The sequence below is a fragment of the Aulostomus chinensis genome, chromosome 17 (assembly GCF_037954235.1).
Source record: "Aulostomus chinensis isolate RoL2024-O1b breed Wild chromosome 17, RoL_Achi_v1.0, whole genome shotgun sequence".
In the NCBI taxonomy this organism is placed as follows: domain Eukaryota; kingdom Metazoa; phylum Chordata; class Actinopteri; order Syngnathiformes; family Aulostomidae; genus Aulostomus; species Aulostomus chinensis.
This window is the reverse complement of record NC_141336.1, coordinates 444,070-465,529: the sequence shown is the minus strand read 5'-3', so window position 1 is coordinate 465,529 and position 21,460 is coordinate 444,070. Positions and strand designations below refer to the sequence as shown.

The 21,460-nt window shown below is 45.2% G+C and overlaps 2 protein-coding genes across 10 annotated transcripts in view; both read left to right on the top strand.

The window, feature by feature from the left end:
- The window catches only part of ankrd6a (ankyrin repeat domain 6a), a 60,468-nt gene extending 58,635 nt beyond the window's left edge, over nucleotides 1-1,833 (top strand). For all 6 annotated transcript variants that reach the window (XM_086183300.1, XM_086183301.1, XM_086183302.1 and 3 more), the window contains one exon: nucleotides 324-1,833. In XM_086183300.1, the coding sequence (XP_086039426.1) occupies nucleotides 324-509 (186 nt within the window). In that variant the 3' untranslated portion in view covers nucleotides 510-1,833. The remainder of the gene's footprint in view (nucleotides 1-323) is intronic.
- A 4,065-nt stretch (nucleotides 1,834-5,898) lies between these two features.
- Nucleotides 5,899-20,870, top strand: gja10a (gap junction protein alpha 10 a). 4 transcript variants are annotated; one of them, XM_086181994.1, is made up of 6 exons: nucleotides 5,899-6,020; nucleotides 6,193-6,352; nucleotides 7,458-7,535; nucleotides 8,101-8,207; nucleotides 9,400-10,863; nucleotides 20,517-20,870. In XM_086181994.1, exons 5-6 carry the CDS (start codon nucleotides 9,439-9,441, stop codon nucleotides 20,553-20,555), a joined length of 1,464 nt encoding a protein of 487 aa, XP_086038120.1. In that variant the 5' UTR covers nucleotides 5,899-6,020; nucleotides 6,193-6,352; nucleotides 7,458-7,535; nucleotides 8,101-8,207; nucleotides 9,400-9,438; the 3' UTR covers nucleotides 20,556-20,870. The 4 variants fall into 4 exon arrangements, with proteins under 4 accessions (XP_086038120.1, XP_086038121.1, XP_086038122.1 ...); XM_086181995.1 differs by lacking the exon at nucleotides 8,101-8,207; XM_086181996.1 differs by lacking the exons at nucleotides 7,458-7,535; nucleotides 8,101-8,207 and having other exon boundaries at nucleotides 6,193-6,345.
- The last annotated feature ends 590 nt before the right edge of the window (nucleotides 20,871-21,460 follow it).

Sequence of the window (21,460 nt, the reverse complement as noted above, 5' to 3'; positions counted from 1 at the left end):
AGTAACTACAATAGTAACAACAATAGTAAACAATAATCCAAACATAATTTGGAGGAGAACACAGCTGAGTGAATATCAGCGCCTTCTCCAGGAACTGAGCTTGGACAATGTCCATTTCCAGCGGTACTTCAGTCTGATGAGGGACTAGTTCGATGACCTCTTGGCGAGGATCTTTGCAGGATATCACAGATCGACACCAACTACAGGTGCCAGGACCGTTGACATGACGTTACTGACGCCAAGGGGAATCTCAACACTGATGGACTCTCTCAACACAATGTCATGTCATGTCACAACTAATAGGCTTGTGTCCTTCCTGTCAGGTGACGCAGCGTTTCTTTGAGACGGTGTCCGGTAAGCTGGAGCGCTGGTATGAGAGGAAGATCGTGGAGGTAGAGCAGCAGACGGCGCTGCGGCTGCAGCAGGACAGAAAGCAGCTACTGCAGCACATCAGCATGCTGGAGGAGGAGCTTCAAAGACTGAAAACCAATCAGAATACAGAAAGTTGACCCTGAACTGCTGATCTTTCACTGTGCTAAGCTAACTCGCGGTCAGCAGTCCCAATGGCCTGTTTAGAGGGAGCCAAACAGATGGGTTGGGAATGGGGGGTCTGCTTCCGATGGCTCAGTGGAATCACAGCACAGGCACTGTTCCACCCATGGGATCAGCGACGCTTGGCAACAGGAAGATAGAATTCCCCAAAATGCAACATGTTATCCAAATGTGTAGTTGTGAGCAATAGTGTGTGTGTATTAATGTAGTATGCTTTTGTAGAGAGTAGGCCACGCCTCCAAAACTGCCCCACAATCACAGGACGAGCCACAACAACCAACATGTCCTCCTCACTCAGAGGATGAGGGAATGTTGGCACCAAACCAGATATTCTGGGATTGGTACACAGCAAAATACCTCATACTTGATTATTGTAGTACTGTTGTTGTTTCTGTGTGTTGTGTTATATTGAGGAGACGTATGATCCATCACTGTCCCCTGATTTTTTTGCCGCTGCCTCTGTTCTGCTCAGTGTGTGTGCATGTATATGTGTGTGTTGTGTGCACACATTTCTGTGTGCACGCATGAATGCCTGTGTGTGCGTGTGTGTCCTTCCTAAAGAGTAATTCCTTTAATCAAGATAGGCAGTCTTTCTTCATTCAAAAAATAAAATCTGCCCATCAAGCAGCAGAAATAAACGTAAAAGGAGAATAAAACACAAGATCAACGTGTGTGATGATGACTGGAGTCTGCAGTCCCTCTGGAGGTGTGTTTATCCCAGGTTTAAGAGAGGAACCCCCGCATGCACACACACACACACACACATACACTGTAGAAGAGGTCATGCCATTCAGCAGGCTCCACCTCCTCTCATGGGGAGGTTCCATCCTGCCCACCTGATTCTGGTCAGGCCTGATTGAGGTGGAAGTTTATATATACAGCTCCCAGGTACTTTGTTCCCATCAGCAGCACCATGAACCACATGGGAGGACCCTCTGCTCCTGCTTAGGAACTGGATTTAATGGTTGTGCGTGAAAATGTGACTTGCTGAACTTTGATGGTCTTGAGTCATAGTTGTTTGCCTAGTTTCTACTGATAGGATGTTATGTGTATGTGCACAGTGCATGGAATTTACTCACTGTAGAACTATGGAAATGCAAGATTTAAGACCATCTTTGGATGAATTTGTTCTTTGTTTGTTATTCGTGTTTAGTACTCTTTAGTCATCAATTAGGACTATTCTTCTCCTTGGAGAGTACTAATTAGTCTCAATTAGGTACCTAAATTGTGCTTGTTTATTGTTGTATTGTAATTTGGATTATTTTTAAGGAAAACCATGACTATGATGATCCACCTGCATGCAGTATTGTGGCAATAAAAGGCTTCAATGGAACAACACCCTTTGCATTCTTGTCGATGTACCATGGTGATGTTCAACTTCCTGTGAACCCCCCCCCCCTCCTGCTGAGAGATTTAACACACACCCATGCACACCCATGCACACACGCACACCCATGCACACACGCACACCCATGCACACACGCACACCCACTCACACCCATGCACACATGCCTACACATACACACCCATGTGCACACAGTCACCCATGCACACACGCAAGAAAATGATGTTTGCGTGTCCTCATGTTCTATGTGTTCTCCAATTCAGTCCAAATATACAGTCCAGAAAAGTAGTAGTGGTAATAGCAGTAGTGGTAGTTCTAGAAGTACTAACCCACCAACAGTCGTTTGTGTTGTTGCACTTCTCCAGCCTGTTCTACGGTTCATCAACTATCTTCCTGAAACCATTTTGTATGTTTTCAGGTTCCTTCAGCTTCATGTGCTGGACATGTTTAGAGTATCGGTGTCAGAGTATCAGAGCAGAGGCAACAGCCTTAGAAGACATGCAGTAACATAGAGGGGACCATGACAAGCTACTGGAGTACTTCTACTACGACAGGAAGTCCTGTTTTAGTTTTAGGCTATGCTGCACATGTCTTGTCCACTTGTATTATATAATCTAATTATGAGGCTGGCAGTTTTGGTTCTTCACTGGATGGAGTCGAGCACCTGTCAAGAGCCCATCAGCATCTATACCTGAGGCCGTCACATCCTGTTTGGACTGCTGATCTTCACTGGACTGGGTTGCACTTTTGTTGTTTCCTGTTTTATTTGGAAAGTCAGACTTGCTTCCAGCCTTTATGTGTTGTCCTCTGCTCTACTCTACTACAAATATTAAGTCCCGCCCACATCAGAGGCATAAGGCAAGGCAGTTTTCTTTGTAGCCTGTTTTCCCCTCCAGTTTGTCTCCCGGCTTCATGGCATCATAACAACATCCTCTGCCCTCAGAGCCTCACATCGACTGAGGAGAAACTCCATAGAAAACCTTGAACAGGGAAAAATGGGAGAAACCTCAGGGTGAGGAGGGGAGGAGGATCCCTCACCAGGAGGGACAGACGGACAGTAGATGTTGTTACAGACAAGAAAAGAGTTTATAACACAGAATGGAGGAAACATGGAAATGTTAATAACAGTTGAAGAAGGAAGCTTCTGGAAGGGGAGGCAGGGAGAGCAAGCCAGCTTGATGGGGGACTGGATGGTAGACTGGATCATGGAAGGGGAGGCAGGGAGAGCAAGCCAGCTTGATGGGGGACTGGATGGTAGACTGGTTCATGGGAGGGGAGGCAGGGAGAGCATGTCATTGCTCTGTATTTGTGGTCTCAGATCATCCGTTCCACCTACCAGTGGAGAGTCATTAAAGTCCCCCTGACTAAGGTCGTGTTCACACCAAAAGGTCAGTTTCTGCATATCAGCAGACTTTAATGCACCACGCATGAACACCTGGGACGATTACAAATTAAATGATGTATTAATACACGCACATCTGCAGTTGGTGGTTGTATCACAGGAGACAACAGGCAGTAATGAGGACCTCCCTCCATGTTTTTTCCTTCGCCATACAAGCGCGACCAGTGAGGTAAGAGGACACGAAAAGCTCACCATCACATACATGTTACAATCACAAGGTTGGCTCATCATACTAACAGAATATGACGTGTAAAACGGCGCACTTCCTGTGATTGGTGAGGATGGGCTCACACCCAGTCAAGTCAAATCAATTTTATTTCTTTAGCGCCAAATCTCAACCAAAGTTCTGTCCTGACTCTGTCCAAGTAGAGCAGGTCCAGCACCTCCCTCCTTCAATGAACCTCCACCCAACAATTCTCCATCAGCAGCACATCCTGCAACAGCAGCCACCAGAACCTTCCTTTACCAGCAGGAAGGTGGAGCAGATCCAGGATCAGTGGGGACGGAGAGAGAGCAGGAGAGCAGGACAGAGACAAAGACAGAGAATGGAGGAAGACAGAGAGACAGGAGGAGAGAGAGGGACAGAGATAAAGAGAGAGAGAAAGGAGGACAGACTGATGGACAGAGACAAAGACAGAGAATGAAGGAAGACAGAGAGACAGAAGGAAAGAGAGGGACAGAGATAAAGAGAGAGAGAAAGGAGGAGAGACTGATGGACATACGGGGACGTGAGCAGGTGGAGCTATTGGCAGCTGGAGCCTCTTCAGGTCTGGAGCCTCCTCCAGCAGCACCAGGATCTGGGATGAGGGGAGAAGAAGAGGAGTTAGTAACACGTATGAGGACAGGAGGAGAGAGAAGCCCAGTGCATCATGGGAGATCCCAGCAGTCTGAGCCTCGCAGCAGATCTAAGGCAGGTCTCCGTCCTGCTCTCCTGCTCTCTCTCCGTCCCCACTGATCCTGGATCTGCTCCACCTTCCTGCTGGTAAAGGAAGGTTCTGGTGGCTGCTGTTGCAGGATGTGCTGCTGATGGAGAATTGTTGGGTGGAGGTTCATTGAAGGAGGGAGGTGCTGGACCTGCTCTACTTGGACAGAGTCAGGACAGGACTTTGGTTGTGATTTGGCGCTGCATAAATAAAGTTGACTTGACATATACACTAATATACTTCCTCTTTTGAAGTGTTTTGTCTGTATATTGTAGGTATTTTGTATATTTTTTTTACTTTTGGATGTTTTGGTTGTACTTGTGTCTCCATTTGTAAGTAACACAAGTGAACATCACAGTCTGTGTTCAATCCCCATCAGGTGGTTTTTCCACCCAGCAACTCGGTTGGTCCTCACAAGAAGATCAAGACCAACGCTTGGGGGAGACCAGTGTCAACAGACGGATAACACATATCCCACCCTCCCTGCTCAGCTGTCAGTCAGGCTGCTGGGCGGAGCCTATGATGAAGCCACGCTGGTTGTGTAACCCAATGATCCTGGTGTGACATCTGGCTTTGGCCTCAGCACAGCAGCAGCTTCTGAAGGGAAAATCAAATCGATGCTCCATTGACTGTGTCAGCGTGCGATGGAAACCTAATTAAAGGCCCTGCAGGCACAGCTGGTCATTTTATGCACCAGGGCTCTCAAATCAAGCCAGTAATATGTACTACTGCTGTACTCTGATGGAGGGTTGGTGGCCTACCTGGGCAGAACCGGGTCACCATTCACCATGTTCACGTGTATGTGTCACTGCTTAACACTGCACTGGTGCCAGTCTGTACAGGGGTCAATCTGTACTGGTGCCACTGGTGCCAGTCTGTACAGGTGCCAGTCTGCCTTGGAGCAATGAAGGTGAGATGCTTATTTGTACTGTATAAGTGATTGTAAATGTAGGTTTGTAACATTTCTACTACGATCTGGAATCCCTTTGTAAACACGAACATCCTGGTGAAGGAGGTTTCATCGTAGGACAACCATTACTACCACTACAACGACGAGTACAACCACCTCACCAACCACTACTACAGACTTAGAGACAGAACATTTGGGTCCAGGTAACAAGAAAACTTTGTGATGAACCAGTTTGTTTGGGGAATGCAGAGAAGAAGCATTTTCCTCCTGTTAAATGTCAGCAAAGGTAAAAGTACTCATCCAATACAGTGCAGATCATCTACCGTACTACTACTAATAATTCATTCAGATCTCTTTTCTTTATTTAATGTCAGAAAATACATTTTGTCGTATTATGTGTATCTTTGCTCAGCTATAACAATGCTTATATAATCAGTAGATGTAGTGATGCCACGTGTTCCATGTGTTCACCTGTCATACGTGATCCATGTGGAGACGCACTCCTGTGTGAGCTGGCTGCCATCTTTACATGAGTGTGTCCTGCTGTATGTGAAAGATGAACCATAAACAAGCATCACCCCTCTCGGTCACACAGCCTCATATTGATGGTTCTGGTTGGAGTTGGCACTGCTGGTGTGGGGGGGCATTGTCCCGTCGAGAGGTGATCGATGTTCACATCCTGTGAACCAGCATTTAACACGGGAGAGCACTTCCAACATACAAGCTTACACACACACACACACACACACACACACACACACACATCCAGAGAGAGGCAGTGAGGCAGCAGCTCCATGGGGTAGTCACAGTGTTGCAGTGAAGTCTTTGGATGCTTTAATAAACATGCTGAAGTACATCAAGATGCAAAGAGGGAACCCAAACAAACACGTAAGTGCTGCTGACATGCTTGAATATTGTTAGGCTTGCGACTGAAGAATAAGTTCATATGAAATAGTTTTGTCTGACAAAGTGAAGTATAGTCAAATCTATAATATTGTTGTTATTGTGAAGAGACAGCAAGTGCAGCAAGACAGGTTTCTCCCATTTTTCCCTGTTCAAGGTTTTCTATGGAGTTTCTCCTCAGTCGATGTGAGGCTCTGAGGGCAGAGGATGTTGTTATGATGCCATGAAGCCTGGAGACAAACTGGAGGGGAAAACAGGCTACAAAGAAAACTGCCTTGCCTTGCCTTGCTCCACAAAGCTTCTCCATCAGGTCAAATGTGTGTGTTTCCTGTGTGTGAATGCCTCAGTGTGCGTACGAGTGGTTGCATGGCTACTTAGTTGCATGTATGCCGGACCACAGCCCAGTACTGGACTGGGGGGCACGTTGGACACGCAGCACTTTGGTGGAGGTCTTGAAAATTGTGGAAAGATTTGTTTTAAATGTTCAGCCGACAGTAGCATTCAGAGATGATTGAGATTGCAGAGCTCTTGTTGCTGCTGCTGCTGGAGCTGCAATTCTACAATTCTACAATTCTACAGTTTCATTTAGCAGACAAATTTGTCCAAAGCAACGTACAACACAAGTAAGAATTTAGACTTAATTAAGGAGAAGCCCATAGTTAGCGCAAAAGTGCTTCAGTTGTCAGTTGTGGAGCTGCTGCTGGAGCTGCTGCTGCTGCTGCTGCTGCTGCTGGAGCTGCTGCTGCTGCTGCTGCTGCTGCTGGAGCTGCTGCTGCTGCTGCTGCTGCTGGAGCTGCTGCTGCAGCTGCTGCTGGAGCTGCTGGAGCTGCTGGAGCTGCTGCTGCTGCTGCTGCTGCTGCTGCTGGAGCCGCTGGAGCCGCTGGAGCTGCTGGAGCTGCTGCTGGAGCTGCTGCTGCTGGAGCTTCTGGAGCAGCTGCTGCTGGAGCTGCTGGAGCTGCTGCTGCTGCTGTTGCTGCTGCTGAAGCTGCTGGGGCTGCTGGGGCTGCTGTTGCTGCTGCTGAAGCTGCTGGGGCTGCTGGGGCTGCTGCTGCATTTTCAAGTTTCCTTGAACATTCGTCTTAGAAGAACAGATTTTCAAGCAAAAAATAAGATTTGATATTTGTATTCATTCCGTTGGGGGTTTCTTTCACGCCCATACATTTACTTTGATTGTAAACTGCAACAGATCACCAAAACCAAAGGTGTTGTACCATCCCTCCCCCAGCAGCCTGCTGCAGCACCACAGAACCACAACATCTGTACAACTGTACCTCAAGGCAGGGGTGTACGTGACAGTGGGAAGTTCTTGTCAGTGATGGAGAAACAGCTAAAGGGAAGAAAACCTGAATAAATGACGTGCAGCTGACTGATTGCATCTCCTTCAGCTGAATGCAGTATTTCTGGCTGTCTGCCTTCTCACAGATGCAGAGGCACATTGGCGCCGATGATCACCAAGAGGATTTTTCAGACACAGTGTAGTGCAGATAAAAGGTACTTGAGGTAATTTGGAAATTACATCATCACTTCTGCTGTCAGTTAGCGCACACTCTGATCTCACAGTTACAATCCTCTCAGTAGTATTCCCTATGTATGTCACTGAGCAACAGGGAGACTCACCAAAGATGGAATGACTGCCTGAAGGTATAGAAACATTGAAATGTGCCTCCTATAGAGAAAACTAAATACTACTACTATGTCTAATACTATCAGTAATACTAATTATAAGAACAACACATTTTTCAAGCAACCTGTTGGCTGTTTGGAAAGCAGAAGTTCTTGCTGTGCTCTTGTTCCCTTGTTCATACATCAGACACAGTCGCTGGCTGTTTGCTTCATTTTGACAGGAACACATGAGATCTAGGCCAGGCGGACCTGGTAGAACCAGGTGGAGGCAGAGTAGCCAGAGCTGCAGGAATATATGAGATCTAGACCAGGTGAAGCCAGGTGGATCCACCCACACTGGTCAAAATGGTGATCCCTGATTTCTTCCTGTTTGCTTAACATTTCCTTAGAACTTAACTGATGGCTGTTTAAAAAAGTACTGAGCCATTCTTAAATTTTTCAGGTTTCTGGTTTTACTTAGGGCGGCCCGGTGGTGCAGTGGTCCTCACTGTGGCCCCCCAGCAAGAAGGTTGTGGGTGGAGCCCCGGCTGCAGCATGGGGTCTTTATGTGTGAGTCTCCATGTTCTCCCTGTTCCTGCTGGGTTCTCTCTGGTACTCCAGCTTCCTCCACAGTCCAAAGACATCAAGAGGGACCAGGTTAATCCAGACTCTAAATTGACCGTAGGCGTGGCTGGGAGAGCCAATGGTTGTCTGTCTCTATGTGTTGGCCCTGCCATGGACTGGTGACCTGTCACCAGATGGAGGGAGGGATGGATGGATGGAGGGATGGATGGATGGATGGATGGTTCTACTTAAATTTTAAGTACACTCTTAAGTGTACTACTACTGTTACTGTACTATTCCTGATTCTGTGTACCCTAAAGTTAAATATTTTGAAAATCATTGGAGGTTTTTAACTATTTTGCTATAATCATAAGTGTTGTTATCAACTTGCTAACCTTCCACTCCCCAAACCCTGCAGTTGTATTCAACAGTAAAACTGTCAGTTTACCTGTATCTTCATGCAGGTGTTACAGCCCAACCCTCCTCCTCCCTCCCTCAACTCACTGTCATCACCCACATGTGCCAGCCCAAAAAATCATTGTTTTTCACGGTCCCTCCTTAATTTGGTCTGTTTTCTTTCACATCTCTTCACACCAAAGTTCACCCAGAAGTGAGCCAAGCATTTTGGTGTGGACCAGAGTTCACTTGAGTTTGGAAGAGCTTTCTCTCGACCCCAAAATTGGATATTGGATGAAATTTACCTGGGTTTATGTGAAGTGGACCAAAGAGCTAAGGTGGCCACCAGGATTTGGATTGACTGGTTGGACATCAGACTGAGTTGACAGGACTCTGGATCACTTTGATACTCATGGGCTTTTGGTTGCACTGTGATTGGATAGTTTGGTAAGAGAGACAAAATACAAACAGGCAGACATACATTTCTGGCACTGCACTGACAGATCACAGTCAGGGATCAAAGTCAGAAACCCAAGATCAAAGTCTGCAGATGTGAATTTATGTATGTTCATATCAAGTGATGAAAGCAGTGACAGAGGTCACAGTCAGAACTTGTAAAGTCACACTGCCACGGTTCTTAAATCTCATGGTTACAGTATATTGGTATCTGCTAATCATAAACAAAATGTGGTGGTGTAATTAGCTTCAGTTTTCCCTTTGATTTGATTTTCACACTTACCTTATGTGTAGGCTACTGTACTACATGCAAGGCTTACCCAGATGTGCTTCTGTGTCTTCACAGTTTAAAGACATGTGGCAGTGAAGCGGTGACAAGCTGACCATGGGTGATTGGAACCTGCTGGGCAGCATTCTAGAAGAGGTCCACATTCATTCCACCATCGTGGGCAAGATCTGGCTTACCATTCTCTTCATTTTTCGCATGCTGATCCTGGGGGCAGCAGCCGAGGATGTCTGGGATGATGAACAGTCAGAGTTTGTCTGTAACACTGACCAGCCAGGCTGCAAGTCAGTCTGCTATGACCGTGCCTTCCCCATCTCCCTCATCCGCTTCTGGGTCCTGCAGGTCATCTTTGTGTCTGCACCTTCGTTAGTCTACATGGGCCATGCCCTCCACTGTATCAGAGCACTCGAGAAAGAACGCCATCGGAAAAAGATCCAGCTGAAGGAAGAGATGGACGAGGTAGAGTTGGCCTTGGATGAGCATAAGCGAATGGAGAAGGAACTGAGAAGACTAGACGAGCAGAGGAAGGTGAAAAAGGCCCCTCTCAGAGGCTCTTTGTTGAGAACGTACATCATTCATATCCTTACACGGTCTGTGGTGGAGGTTTGCTTCATCCTGGCCCAGTATATACTCTATGGTGTCCAACTGGAGCCGCTCTATAAATGTGAAAGGCTGCCTTGCCCCAACAGTGTAGACTGTTACATCTCCAGGCCCACAGAGAAGACCATCTTCATGGTGTTCATGATTGCCATTGCTGGTGTGTCTCTTTTCTTGAACATTCTGGAAATATCTCATCTGGGCATCAGGAAAATCAAACAGACACTCTATGGAGAGAGGTATGAAGAAGATGACAGTTTGATTTACAAGTGCAAGAGGAATGCATCTCCACCCCACCTTTGTGTAATGACCAATGCTTCTCCAAACAACAGACCTTTGACGCAGACTTTTAGAGTGATTCCAGAGGCAAACATTAAGCCTCCTCATTACACCGGGCTCAAAACCAACCAACAGGGCCCGAGGAACAACAGCTTGGTTTATCTGGGACACAGTCAGACCAGCTACATCTCCCCCCAGCCTAGGATGCCTCTCAGGTCTGTCCAGAACTGTATAATCCAGGCCACTGAAGATCAAGATATCCACAAAACTGTTGTGGACCATCATCCAGCCTGGGCTTCTGCTGGATCCACTTTGGAAGGAAATGCACCGAGTCATAATGAGGATACCTTTAAGGGAGAAATTCCACACTCTAGCCATCTGGAAGCTCTACTGTCCAGCAGCACCTTAAGGCCCAGTGCTATCAGAGACCTGGGCGAGGATGACCGACGGGAATCTTGGGGGAGTCCGGTCCTATTGCCCAACCCCAGAAAAACCAGCTTCATGATCAGGCCACCATCTGAGAGCTTGTCATCCATCAGTGGCTCCACAGGCCCTTCGTTACATACCTCAGAGGAGTCAGATGAACTGGGCTCCCTGCAGGGAGACATGCCTATGATGCCACCAGCCGGAGGCCGAAGAATGTCAATGGCAAGTAAAGAGCTGTGATTTTATTCCAAACTAGTCCAGAACGTTTGGCATTAATATACCACTTGAACGTAAGAGAACAAAGCAATGTGTCCACCTGACAAGCAGAAACTCTGTCCTCGGCTTTCTGTGCTATACTTTATGTTTATTAGCATCCACAAGAAAATATATTAACAACAAAACTTACCTGGTATCATTAAAATACCTCACACCCCCAAACTGTTAAGCATTAATGAGGGTGGGTAGTAAGTTACTAGTCGGTTTTTAAGATACAAGTAGTTTTACATGTTTTACAAAAACTGTTCTCACTCTTTGATCAAGTATATTTTGAGCCAAATTTTTTTTTCACGCCATTAAGTTGCCACTAACACCTAATAAATGTTTGGGTGGAGTGTCGGGGGACGTCACACCCGAGGCCCCCCCTCAACATCGCTACAGGACTTCTTTTCCATTTGAAGAAAATCGCAGAAAATTGCACAGGGCCCTAAGCAGCAGCTTGGTTTGCTTGTTGGTAGGTCCAGCTCTGAGAGGAGCCACATGTAAGCATGCACATGGACGCATGCACCTGCGTCACAGTTACTAATAGAACTCGTGATCCTAACCTGCTGAAATAAAAGGAAAGCAGCAGTTCCATCTTGAAGCCTATAAATTTGTACTTTGAATAATTTATTAATGAGATACTTTTTTACTGTTGCTTGATTAGAGTTCTCAAATCGTAATTTTCCCTTTTACTTAAGTAATTTTTTGAGGGAGTTATTGTACTTTTACTTGAGCATAGATGATCAGTACTCTACTACCACTGTGTATTGCTAATTCCAGGTGCAGCAGCTTGCCAGCAACACAAACCTTGGAAACATACATTCATCTCAAACAGTCTAGTTGAATGAAAAAACATGTGACCAGTCTTCAAACAAAAACATCAATTTTGCAAACTGTCCAAAGTTTGAATGCTACAATATGTGGAACACATTAATGGTAGTTTCACACTTTCCTGGTAGGTTCAGTTAAATCAAACTTTGGTGCATTTGTGGCTGGTTTGCTTGGTCCAGGTGAGTGTGATACTCAGGTGCGATCACAACTGCTTGCCTGGAGGCGGTGGTCTCAGGCCCGTCACAAATGAGCTCCGATGGGTTTTGCTGGTTTATTCATGGCACAGGAAGATCAAAACTTGATCTGATCAAACTCCAAACAAATTTGAGCCCAACAGTTCCTCTAATTCTATAATCAGACATATGCTTGCAAAAATGTTGTAGAAAAATGTTCCAGTGGAGACCACAGGACCACTTCCTGTCTTGCTCCTACCTCAGATGCCTGTGACCAATCATAAGTCCTCACTTATTTAGGAGTGACACATTTGAGTTCGCTTGTATTTCAGGCTGAGAACAAACTGAATCGAATCATAACCTGATTTAGACCGAAGCAAAAAAGCTAGATGTGATAATGCACTGATGTAAGATTTCTGATGGTCTTGTTAGTGGGACCTGCTGACACTGATCTCTGTCAAAGAGATACACGACAGAATATACAAAAATAAAAATCAATTTTTCAGTGGAAACTGTTATTTACATCCATCCATCATCCATCATCCATCCATCATCCATCATCCATCCATCATCCATCATCCATCCATCATCAATCATCCGTCATCAATCATCCATCCATCATCAATCATCCATCCATCATCAATCATCTATCCATCATCTATCATCCATCATCAATCATCCATCCATCATCAATCATCCATCATCAATCATCCATCCATCATCAATCATCCATCATCAATCATCCATCATCCATCATCAATCATCCATCCATCATCCATCATCAATCATCCATCCATCATCAATCATCCATCCATCATCCATCATCAATCATCCATCCATCATCAATCATCCATCCATCATCCATCCATCATCAATCATCCATCATCAATCATCCATCCATCATCAATCATCCATCATCAATCATCCATCCATCATCAATCATCCATCATCAATCATCCATCCATCATCAATCATCCATCATCAATCATCCATCCATCATCAATCATCCATCATCAATCATCCATCCATCATCAATCATCCATCATCCATCCATCATCAATCATCCATCATCAATCATCCATCCATCATCAATCATCCATCATCCATCCATCATCAATCATCCATCCATCATCAATCATCCATCCATCCATCATCAATCATCCATCCATCATCAATCATCCATCCATCATCAATCCATCCATCCATCCATCCATCATCCATCCATCCATCCATCCCTCTTTGTTCCCCCTCTCCTCCTGTTGAGGGTGGTGGGGGTGGAGCCTATCCCAGCAGCCTTCCCCCTGGACAGGTCACCAGTCCATGGCAGGGCCAACACATAGAGACAGACAACCATTGGCTCTCCCAGCCACGCCTACGGTCAATTTAGAGTCTGGATTAACCTGGTCCCTCTTGATGTCTTTGGACTGTGGAGGAAGCTGGAGTACCAGAGAGAACCCAGCAGGAACAGGGAGAACATGGAGACTCACCCAGAAAGACCCCGTGCTGCAGCCGGGGCTCCACCCACAACCTTCTTGATGGGGGGCCACAGTGAGGACCACTGCTCCACCGGGCTGGCCCTTTTTTGTGACCATTTCTTTTATCTAGCAAGTACACATCAAAATACAAAAATACAATACAATATGAAGTGAGCACGAAAAGTGTAGGGTCAGCCATTTGTCACCAAATTATGCATCCAAAATTAAATGAAAAAATATAATACAGATTTGTGACATAAAATAAAAGCAATAGCCCCCTCATCTACATACACAAAACAAACTAACATAGAACCATTAACATGTAATATGGAAAGGAAGGAAAAAGAAAAGAAAAATGACAAAGTGGCCCAATGCACACCTGCCTGTACGCAAGGGGGATGCATCAAAAACATAGTGGGAATGATATAGATAACAAACCTACACAAAGATACAGACAAACACACATAGACACACACACACACACACACACACACACACATACAAGTATACTCATCAAATAGGGGGGAAATTATTCAAATGTTTGTTATAAGGGGTGATGATAATTAAGGTTCTAGGGTTACCCCAGTAAGACTTAAAGATTCACCACACTCCCTTGGAACACAAGGGAGAGTCTATCAGTTTCATATAGAAAAGTTTGTGAGGGGTTAAATAAGTTCTATGTGTGAAATTAAAATGCATCTGTTGATGGTTACATGATACCTGCGTTATACTTTCCCGAAGTCCTCCAAATCAAATTCTGGATCCAGAGCAGGATAGTCTCACCTCCATAATCTGTCAGGCAAGTCAGAGTATGAGATCCTAGGGTAAATGTGTACAACACAGACACCATACCCTTGGTCTCATTTTGCATTGATATCAATCTGCTCAGGGGAGGAATGGGTAAAAGTTGCCGCCAAGGAATGCCATATGCTTTAATGGTTGATCTGATCTGCAGGTAAAAAGGAAAGTGGAACTTGGGAGATTGAATGAATTTCTAATATATCCGTGGGAGGCTGGGCTCTCCCTTAGAGACAGGGTGAGGAGCTCCGTCCTTCAGGAGGCACTCAGAGTAGAGCTGCTGCTCCTCCAGGTAGAGGAGTCAGTGGAGGTGGTTCAGGCATCTGGTGAGGACGGCTCCCTCGGGAGGTGTTCCAGGCATGTCCGACCAGGAGGAGGCCTCAGGGCCGACCCAGGACACGCTGGAGGGATTATATCTCTGGGCTGGCCTGGGAACGTCTCGGGATTCCCCCGGAAGAGCTGGTGGAAGTGGCTGGGAGAAGACAGTCTGGGCTTCCTTGCTGAAGCTGCTGCCCCCACAACCCGGACCAAGCAGATAAGAGGAGGAAGACGACGACGACTATGACGAAGGGTTTATCAAGGCTCAAGGAGTCTTCTACTAATAGTGATGGTAGATCTAGTTGTCTAAGAAAGTTCTCACATCTATTTTTGTCCAGATGGCCCTCGGATTGGTATAAAGTGGAATAAAAACCCCAAACTTTTATTAATCTTTTAAGGGTCTGTAGTAATGCAGCTTTCCAGTGTTCTAATTCAAGGGATGTCAGCAAAGTTGTCGTTAGATGTTATTTTCATGGACAGTATATGGCTCGGTCTGGATCCATGAAAATTATACCTCTGTCTTATTCTGTGTAATAAGAATTCAGATTGCTGTTTCAAAATGTCATTAATGTCCTTTATCTTTTATAGTCACTTTACAGAAGACAGTCTAGCTTGGGAAATTCAGCTTCAAGGATCCGTAAATTGACGGATTTTGCGTTAAGAAAATTGGAAGCGAATAGTGTGACATTACTTTGAATAAAGCCTTTCACTGCATCCTACAGTATCCTAGACTTGTCCACTGAACCCACATTAAAGGAAAGGAACTCATCCAACTGAGATAAGAATTGCACTTTAAAGTCCTCATTCTTTAATAATGGAGCGCCATCTATTGGCCCGTTTTGATAAGTATATTTGAGAGGTGCGACAGAACACTCCTTTATGGTCTGATAGGGCAATGGGAAGCAAAGTAGTATTATCAATCACAACGATAGCAATCAATAATAATTATCAATATTTGTCACAATCCCTGTCTTGTGTTTCCTGTTTTACTTTGTAGTCACGTCCTGTCTTCCTGTCCTCGCTCCTGTTATTACCTCATGTGTCTCACCTGTGTGATTACACCACCTGTGCCTCATTTCCCTTATGTATTTAACCTGTGTGTTTCCCCTTGTCCGTGTTGGGTCATTGTGTCAAAGTGCACTGTGTTGAATTGTTGTCATTGTCGAAGTCTATGTCAAGTGTTGTTTGTCGTCAGTCACAAGTCTCCAGCCTCCAGTCATCGGTCGCCCCCCCCCCAACATCTGTAATAAACTGTTTGTGAACTCTCATGCCTCGTCTGCATTCGGGTCTACTCCCCCACCACAGTCCATGACAGAATGACCTGAATGCAGACGAGGCATGAGAGTTCACAAACAGTTTATTACAGACGTGGGGGGGGGACCGGTGACTGGAGGCTTGGAGCTGGAGGCTCGAGACTTGTGACTGGCGGCAAACAACATTTGACATAGACTTTGACACAATGACCCAACACGGACAAGGGGAAACACAGAGGTTAAATACATAAGGGAAATGAGGCACAGGTGGTGTAATCACACAGGTGAGACACATAAGGTAATCACAGGAGGGCGGTCAGGAAGACAGGACATGACTACAAAGTAAAACAGGAAGCACAAGACAGGGATCGTGACAATAATACCAATCTGCCTACAGTATCAGTCCTGATGTCCAGCACTTTGATCGGAAGATTACGTCTAGCTACCACAGCCACTCCCCTAGTTGTCATGTCAACTGACGTAGACGCAATGACACGGTAAAATCTATTAGCAAGGCCCTTCTAATCATGATCTAAAAGTGAGTTTCCTGCTAAAGTGCGAGATTGACTTTTTCAAAAGCAGTCATAAAACACGAGTGCACTTATATGGTGTGTTTAAACCACTAGCGTTCATACTGAGAGAGACACATCACCCATTATTGTATTGACCAGTCCTCATAAGAAAGCAAGACAACTGAAAATATTGGCAACAACCTGACCCAATAATCCCAAGCCTAGCACTTAAAGCTGACGGCCTTCCTCCATGGCACACATAACATTTAAGATTTGACATCATGCAACATCGCCTATCCCCTGTAGACAACGAAAAGACATGGAATGGGACAAAACTAGGCAGGCAAACAATTTAGCATTTAGCTGATCCGTAATCATGTATGGACAAGGGGCAGCAACATTCCAAAGCCCAATCCAACGACCTGTCACTAATTTAAGCATAACAAACCATAACTAAATAATATTACATTCAGCAGAGCAACATCAGTTTTGCAAACATTAGTTCTAGCCATACCAAAACTGAAGTCAGCTAGCATTCATAACTGTGCAGGCTTAAACAAAAGTTGAGGCTATTCTTACTCTTCACCTCTCAATAAAGGAAGAGGCAGTCCAAAAACTAAAAAGATTGTGTAGCAGGTCCCAGGACCAAATGGAAATCCCCAAAAAACCCAAAACAAAACCTGTATATATTCCGAGCGTAGTTCACGTAAAATGAGGAGAAACAAATGTCATTCCATAGTCCAAACAGGCTTAGCTAACTGGGCTGTTAATGCCACCCTCAGTGCTAACTTATAGTCCGGGCCAGCCCACTGCCCCATAGACCCCCAGAGACACTGAGCGTCCGATGGGCGGGACAAAGCCCAGCATTTATCCAATGAGCGTCTCGTTTCTCTGCAGTGGAACAACCCACTCTATGCTTCCCCACTGAAGTCAGTAGAAGCTGAGCGTCCGACTGTGTGAAGCGCTGTGGGGATGGACAAGGAGGAAGTTGCGCCGGTTACCTGTGATAAGGAGCTGATTGTGAACAAAAGATGAAGGCTTTCTAGCGCGTAGTTAGTCAATGAAGTGAGCACACAGCAGGACAGGTTTCACCACTTTTTTTTTTGGTGACATTTAGGGGAAGCTGAGCTTCCCTTGCAGTCTCAGAGTAATCACCACTGCTGTGACTCCATCTTGAACTGAATGTTGCGGTTCTGCAGAGCCTTTGTAGCTGATGAAGACAATGTGTTGAGGTCCGGAAGAGAGTGGATGAAGTCCTTAGAAAAGAGAAAAGACTCTGTTTTCCCACCCACTTTGACTTTCAAAGTGTCAGGGAGCAGAGGGAGAATTCAACTTCTGTAGCACTCAAAGGATCCATGGCTTGAGAGAATGCCTGGTGTCTCTTGAGGGTGTAGGCACTGCAGTCAAGGGATAAGCGATTCTTCTGCCCATTTACTGTAGCTGATGTCTTTCTCGCTGCCCGCAAAATGAATGAAAACATTAAAAATCATGGTGTGAGGACTTGCTCTATTGTTGTTGGCATCACTATCTGGTGTGCCCTCATGATTTCACCCTTAAAATCTCCCAAGGTGGGAAACCACTGCGGTAGGGAATTTGTCAGAAATTGTATGGCATTAGATCCTTCTACCCCCTCAGCTAGCCTGAGAATGCAGAGGTTGCATCTCCTGTTGCGACTCTCCGCATCGGCTAGCTTCAGGTGCATCTGTTCAAGCACTAACTCATGGTTGCTCAACCGAGCAGAATTGCCTCTCACCTCGGATCTCATTTTCCCTATTTCTGCCTTAAAAGCCACAATACTCCCTCTTAAGGTCGTGAAGTCCGCTTGTATAGTGCACAATTTCTCTTCAGTATCTTTCCCAATTTGTTCCAGTTGATTAAAACGTGTTTCAAGATAAACACTTTGCTTTTCGACCACAAGGTTGGCTATGGCTTCCACATCTGCACGTGTCCCTTTTATAGTGATAGACGCTGTTGATTTCTTGCCTAAGTCAGACATTGTGGTAAATAAAGCAGTTATAAATTGAGATTGACCAGTTAATTCCAGTAACGGTTTGTAAAAGCAAACTTTATAAGTCAGGTTGAGGAGAGCAAAACAATGCAGCCATCTTGTCCACCAGATCATATGACCCCCTTAGTAGTAGTGCACTGTGCCACCCTGAGTTTCATATTTACAGAAAATACTACTCTTACAGTCTCCCCCTAATTGCACTAGGTTACTGGATGTGCTCTTAAAGTACTCTAAATAACTGAATAAATAAAACGTCCTCCTACTGGAAGAGGAACAGTGAACGTCTCCTGAACATGAGCTGCTGTGTGTCAGCTGTGGCTGATGAGCAGCAGGAGTGGAGGGCAGGAGAGGCTGCAGCCTGGTCCTGGGCTTGGAGCTGTGCCTACTAGCATTAGTTGCTTCCCTTCGTTAACTTCCTCCAGCTATGTTGATGGAGTTGAGTTTAAGAGTCTGAGAAGGTCTGTTGGTTGTTGTGGCTTCCTATTGGTTTGGTCTTACATAGTTTACAAATGTGGCTTGACCTTGAATTTCCACTCAGAACTCAGCTTGGCTGCGCCATGTTGCATCTGCAATGCCAGTCACACTGTGGTAACTGATGGGCCTCAGCATCCACCAGCAGCAAGGACCAATCAGAGGGCACCAGCCAACAGTTTAGCGTTTGTAATGTAATCAAGATAAACTACAGATTAAATGTCTGAGTACATTCATTGTGGTAGTACAACAGCAGTAGCAGTATCCTTGTCTGTGGAAGAAAATACTCAAATTCACAATTTTAAGGAGGGGATAAACACATACAAATAAGAGATCCAGACTGACTTCACATGCAGTGTGAACACGGCCACAGGCAGATGACACCTTGCCTCCAAGACGTTCGCAATGCAACACTGTAAATAGCCACAAATAAGTGGTGATGAATGAAATTAATGGAAGAATTATCACCTTCACTTTAGTCAAGTCAGTTTTATTAGTGGCACCAAACCCCAACCAAAGTCCTGTCCTGACTCTGTCCAAGTAGAGCAGGTCCAGCACCTCCCTCCTTCAATGAACCTCCACCCAACAATTCTCCATCAGCAGCACATCCTGCAACAGCAGCCACCAGAACCTTCCTTTACCAGCAGGAAGGTGGAGCAGATCCAGGATCAGTGGGGACGGCGAGAGAGCAGGAGAGCAGGACAGAGACAAAGACAGAGAATGGAGGAAGACAGAGAGACAGAAGGAAACAGAGGGACAGAGATAAAGAGAGAGAGAAAGGAGGAGAGACTGATGGACAGAGACAAAGACAGAGAATGGAGGAAGACAGAGAGACAGAAGGAAAGAGAGGGACAGAGATAAAGAGGGAGAGAAAGCAGGAGAGACTGATGGACAGAGACAAAGACAGAGAATGGAGGAGGACAGAGAGACAGAAGGAAAGAGAGGGACAGAGATAAAGAGGGAGAGAAAGGAGGAGAGACTGATGGACAGAGACAAAGACAGAGAATGGAGGAGGACAGAGAGACAGAAGGAAAGAGAGGGACAGAGATAAAGAGGGAGAGAAAGGAGGAGAGACTGATGGACAGAGACAAAGACAGAGAATGGAGGAAGACAGAGAGACAGAAGGAAAGAGAGGGACAGAGATAAAGAGAGAGAGAAAGGAAAATACAACACAGTTTAAAAATAAACTGACAAGTTATAAACTTGTAAAAGTAGAATTCACTTAGAATACTAGATTGTGTACATAAATGTGCCAAATGAAGTAAAAAAAAAAAAGTTTCAAAAAGTAGCTGTATTGATTTGATAAGTTATGTTGTGGTCTTGGGTCTGGGGTCCCGAGTCTTTAGTCTGGGGGATTGAGGGTCAGGGGGTCTGAGGACTGAGACCTCCCTCAGACCCCCTGGAGTCTGCAGGGGCATGTTGGGAGTCAATACTCTGTAAAATATATGTGACATGTATGGAATGTGCATGTGATGTGTGTTACATGTATGTGACGTGTATGGAACCTGTATGTGACATGTATGTCCTGGATATGACCTGTATGTGGCGTATATGTGACATGTATAAGACGTGTACAGCAGCAGCTGGAGTTGAGTTGCTGATTGACGGCTCTTATGCTTTGATCCATTTTCGGTCAGAGACATTATTACAGGGAAATGTGTGTGTGTGTGTGTGTGTGTGTGTGTGTGTGTGTGTGTGTGTGTGTGTGTGTGTGTATACACTCTGGTTTATATTTCTCTCTCTCTCTCTCTCTCTCTCTCTCTCTCTCTCTCTCTCAGAGTGTGTTTCTGGATATCTCCTCTATCATGAAGAAATGAAGAGACCAGGCTAACATCCCGGCCACAGTATCAATGATGCAGCATCTTCAACAGTCAGCCATGATAATGATGAGGAGGAGGAGGAGGAGGATGCAGTGCTGAAGCACCTTGGCCTGGCTTACACGGCCAGGAAGAGGAAAGGATCTTTGCTGCTGGGTGGTAGAGAAACAGCTTGATGGATCACGAAGCAGATTCCTGAGAGGAGCGCTTTGTTTCTGTCATGTGGACTTTGTACACGTAAAAATACTCTGTCTGAGTCTAAGTCTTGATTACAATCTCGGTGTAATTGTGTACAGTTATTACAGTAAGTCGTTTCATGAGAAGTTCTGAACATTTATATTATATTCTGATTAAATGCTTCTTAAGAAAACACCAAACGTTTTGTAGCAAGTCAAAATTTAAACCAAATTCATGCTTTTTGTTTTATTTCTCAACAAAAAGGTACTTAGAAAAAACTCAGTTTCTTCTTTAAAACCTTTTTCATATCAAATAAACGCATGCACAATATTTACAAAAATCCAAACACGTCATTCAGAGATCAAAATGGGGAATCATCCACGTCAAAATCGTATATGCAGGTTCTCAAAAAAAGACATAAAAACATACTTCCAAAATCTACAAGGATGTAAGCAGAAGGTTGGAAAGGTGTGGTGTCCAGGCCTGATCCAGAAGAAGACGCATCCAGGTGGATAAACCCAGGACTGAAAGACACCTCCAAATCACATTCCAGACTATTCTGGTCTTCCTGTCCCTGACGCCCTCGTCAGCGTGAGATATTTAAAATATCGTCTCTAGGGGGGAAAATTTCAATTATTGAAAACCTTCACTGGGTTTGCATTCAGAGATGTTGGATCGCTGGTTGTAAGAGTCAAACAAATGTAATGTAACAACCCTGCAAGCGTGTT